At 40.4% G+C, this 3,509-nt stretch overlaps 1 protein-coding gene across 2 annotated transcripts; it reads left to right on the forward strand.

Moving 5' to 3' along the window:
• The first annotated feature begins 514 nt into the window (after positions 1-514).
• ypel5 (yippee-like 5) lies at positions 515-3,509 on the forward strand. 2 transcript variants are annotated; one of them, XM_086050497.1, is made up of 3 exons: positions 515-683; positions 1,059-1,204; positions 1,369-3,509. In XM_086050497.1, exons 2-3 carry the CDS (start codon positions 1,064-1,066, stop codon positions 1,591-1,593), a joined length of 366 nt encoding a protein of 121 aa, XP_085906623.1. In that variant the 5' UTR covers positions 515-683; positions 1,059-1,063; the 3' UTR covers positions 1,594-3,509. The 2 variants fall into 2 exon arrangements, with proteins under 2 accessions (XP_085906623.1, XP_085906624.1); XM_086050498.1 differs by lacking the exon at positions 515-683 and adding an exon at positions 709-902.

Genomic DNA, 3,509 nt, shown 5'->3' on the forward strand with positions numbered 1-3,509 from the left:
GTTTTTATATTTGTTTCCTTTTCTAATGTGCTTACCATTCAAAACTTTTTCTCATTTTTATTTCATTTTGTAATTTAATATATTAATTGTAATCAATATTTTATAGTTTCTTTAATTCATGTGAAACACCTCTATTGTTTGAATCTTAATATTTCTTTCTCATCTCATTGTTTCAGTATTTTAGTTTATTTAAATCTGTTCACATTAACTGTTTAAATTGTTTATTGTTTTAATCAGTCACCAGAACTATATTTTATTCATTTACTTTTTATTTGTGTTTTGATTTATGTTTTGAAGAGTTAATTGGATTCTATTTTCATTATGTTTTATATTGATGGTTTTTCAATTTGTTTGAATATTTTTGCATTTGTTATTATTATTATTTCACGCATTCGTGACATATGTTGGCTGGTGGGTACAGACATTTAGTCTGTGCTCACTGCTGCCACCCTGCCGTAGCGTCGTCACATTGCAGCTAACAGTACTTCTGTGGTGTGCTGACGTCATGACCGGATGTTGACAGTATGTGCTCTCTCTCTCGGCCAATTCATTAGGAACAGCCGAAGAGAAACAACAAAACCACCGACGGAACCGAGACTTACGACGTATAACCGTGTAAAACGTAACACTGACATCGTTTCAAAGACGACTTTTTGGACCGTGCGAGCACGCCGGAGACGCCGGTAAGAAGTCGACAGTGGGCTTAAATGCCTTTAAAGCCTTTTTATTTTGTCTACGCCGCTGATGTCCTTTATTGTTGTCTGTTAGCGCAAGCGGCTAGTGCGGCGTTAGCTTCCTACGCTCCTTGTGATTATACGCTCAAGAGTAGATGGGATATATTACCTCTTCAGTTCGTTGGCAGCCTGTAAAATAAGTCAGAGTATTTTGAAGGTATTAGGATGGTAGGTATCAGGGTTTAACATAAGGGGAGGGTATATCAAAGGAAGGCTTTATATCATACGTACATTTTAATAGCTTCTCATGGTTCGTGTGGAGTGACATTAAAGTATTGAACACTTAAAAATGTCAAGTAACATATCGGCCTTTTGTTAATGTAGTCGGAATGGGTCGCATCTTCCTGGACCACATCGGCGGAACGCGCCTGTTCTCTTGCGCCAACTGTGACACCATCCTGACCAATCGCTCCGAGCTCATTTCCACTCGATTTACCGGCGCCACCGGCAGAGCTTTCCTCTTCAACAAGGTACCGCAACACACGCAGTAGGTCTATGGGGTATAATATACTTTGTAGTAAGTCGGGGTTACTACTATACGTATTCGTATAGTAGGTAAGTTAAAATAGTGTAGTTGTTTTTTTCCCTGCATGAAATGTGCGAATGTCGAGATTGCGTCCACACGTGCGTCCAGGTGGTGAACCTTCAGTACAGCGAGGTCCAGGACCGCGTGATGCTGACGGGCCGGCACATGGTGCGAGACGTCAGCTGCAAGAACTGCAACAGCAAGCTGGGCTGGATCTACGAATTTGCCACCGAGGACAGCCAGCGTTATAAGGAGGGCCGAGTTATCCTGGAGAGGGCGCTGGTCCGGGAGAGCGAAGGCTTCGAGGAGCACGTGCCCTCGGATAACTCCTGAGCACGACGCCCGCTTCTTCGCCGGTCTGTTCAGCAACTTGTCAGGGAAAAAAACCCAAAAAACATTAGGGGTATTTCCTTGATGGGTGGTGCGGAAAATGAACACTCGCTTTAGACAACGCCTCCAGTTGCTGCCGCTGTGCGCTTCATTTGGACTCAATGGCGCGACAAGAGCAAGCAACCAATTTACTGATTACTTTTCACTTTTCTTTCCGTTATTGTTTTTGAGAAGGGAGAATTGCTTCCTGGATGTTCTCAACTTCTGTTTCCACACCCGCTTGCGCTTTATTTGTGGCTTCAAGACACAGTTAAGTGACAATTTCGAGCGATTAACCGATGACTTGTTGTTTTGTTCGATAGACTCCATTTTGACTCGGTCATTTCTAGACACGATTAATCAATAGTTTCACAACAAATTCCTAATGATCAGGTTGCTTGGTATTTCTTTGATTTCTTTTTTTTACTAGGAGGGAAGAATCGAATGCCAAAACAATCACTTGACCAATTATTTTTTTAAATTACAAACCAGGAAGAGAAAATTCCTCCCTGAATGTTTTGAATTCCTGTATCCACACACCTCGGAGCAGTTAGCTTATCGCCGACGTAGCTAGAAGCACCACTCGTTTATGACTTGCACGCTTTAAGACACAATGGATCGACACTGGCATGACTCGGTCACTTCAAGACCCGACGAATCAACTCCGCACACGCCGACTTCTCAACAAATGATTCATTGATTATTAACAACTAATGACATCGCCTGCTTTCGATTCCAGCTCTTTGACTTTCCTTTTATTAGCGTAATTCAATAGCGACAATAGAAAGAAAGCCTTTGACGTCAGCGCAGCTAAAGGTGATTGTTAGCCTCACGCTGGGTTTAAATTACACTGCATTCTTCTCGCTGTTACGTTGCTAACTGGTCACCGTGGAGAGCATGCAGATACGCGAGCCCGCTAGTCAACAGGGCTTTGTGCGTTTACCATAACAGACGTCATTATCCACCGCTGTCCTTGGTTCATAAACGCATGTTTGTCATTTTAGGTGAGCTTATGATAAAACATTCAAGCGCTAGCAGAGTTTAGCGGCTTTTCGGAGTGCACAGTGCTCATTTGTGGAGGAGATAATGCCCGCTTTTGGAGTCATTGCATCTCCCCTATATGATAAATAATGAAAACTATGATACAGTGGTGCCTTGAAATATACAAGTTTGTTAGACATTCTCAGACCCTTTTTTTACCCTAACGTTTGGAAAAAATAGAACCAAATCTAAAAAAATTCCTGGGTAAGACAAATTAATTCGTTAATGGCAGTGAATGAGTTAATTAGAAAAAAACAGCACTCCATAATCGTATTAACAAAAATAATGTAATGTGATGCATTAAACAGTTTGTGTAGCATAATTGAATGCTGCTGCTTTTTCTGGTGTACCCACATTGGCCACCAGGGCTCACTACTTTATAATACAGACGTGCACACAAACGAACTTTTTCTTTCAGTACTACTCAGTATTTTGCTGTAATATTCGTCGTTTTTCATAGAGGGTAAAGAATATACGCCTGTGGGTATTGTTATATTAACTGCCTACCTGTGTTTGTCCACCATTTGTGTTAAAATTAACTTGTTTAAAGAGTTGTAAAACAACTATCAATGCTAACCATTAGCATGTCATTGTTCTTTTCCATTAGAATTAAGTTAGTGAAAGCTGCGTCACTCGTATCTCAAGGCGCCACTGTATTTTCAGATGATTTTTATAAAAAAAACAATTGTTGACAGTTGATATTTTCCACTTGGTTTAGCGCTTACGGATGGTTTCAATGTTTTTAATTTGCTCTATGATTGAGTTATTGTTTGCTTGATGTGTATTTTCATGATTGGAAAATAAGTTTACTTGTGCTTTAAATATATCTCTGTGTTCTA

This window comes from Filicampus tigris, chromosome 13, assembly GCF_054856515.1.
Source record: "Filicampus tigris isolate MCC_2025a chromosome 13, RoL_Ftig_1.0, whole genome shotgun sequence".
In the NCBI taxonomy this organism is placed as follows: Eukaryota; Metazoa; Chordata; class Actinopteri; order Syngnathiformes; family Syngnathidae; genus Filicampus; species Filicampus tigris.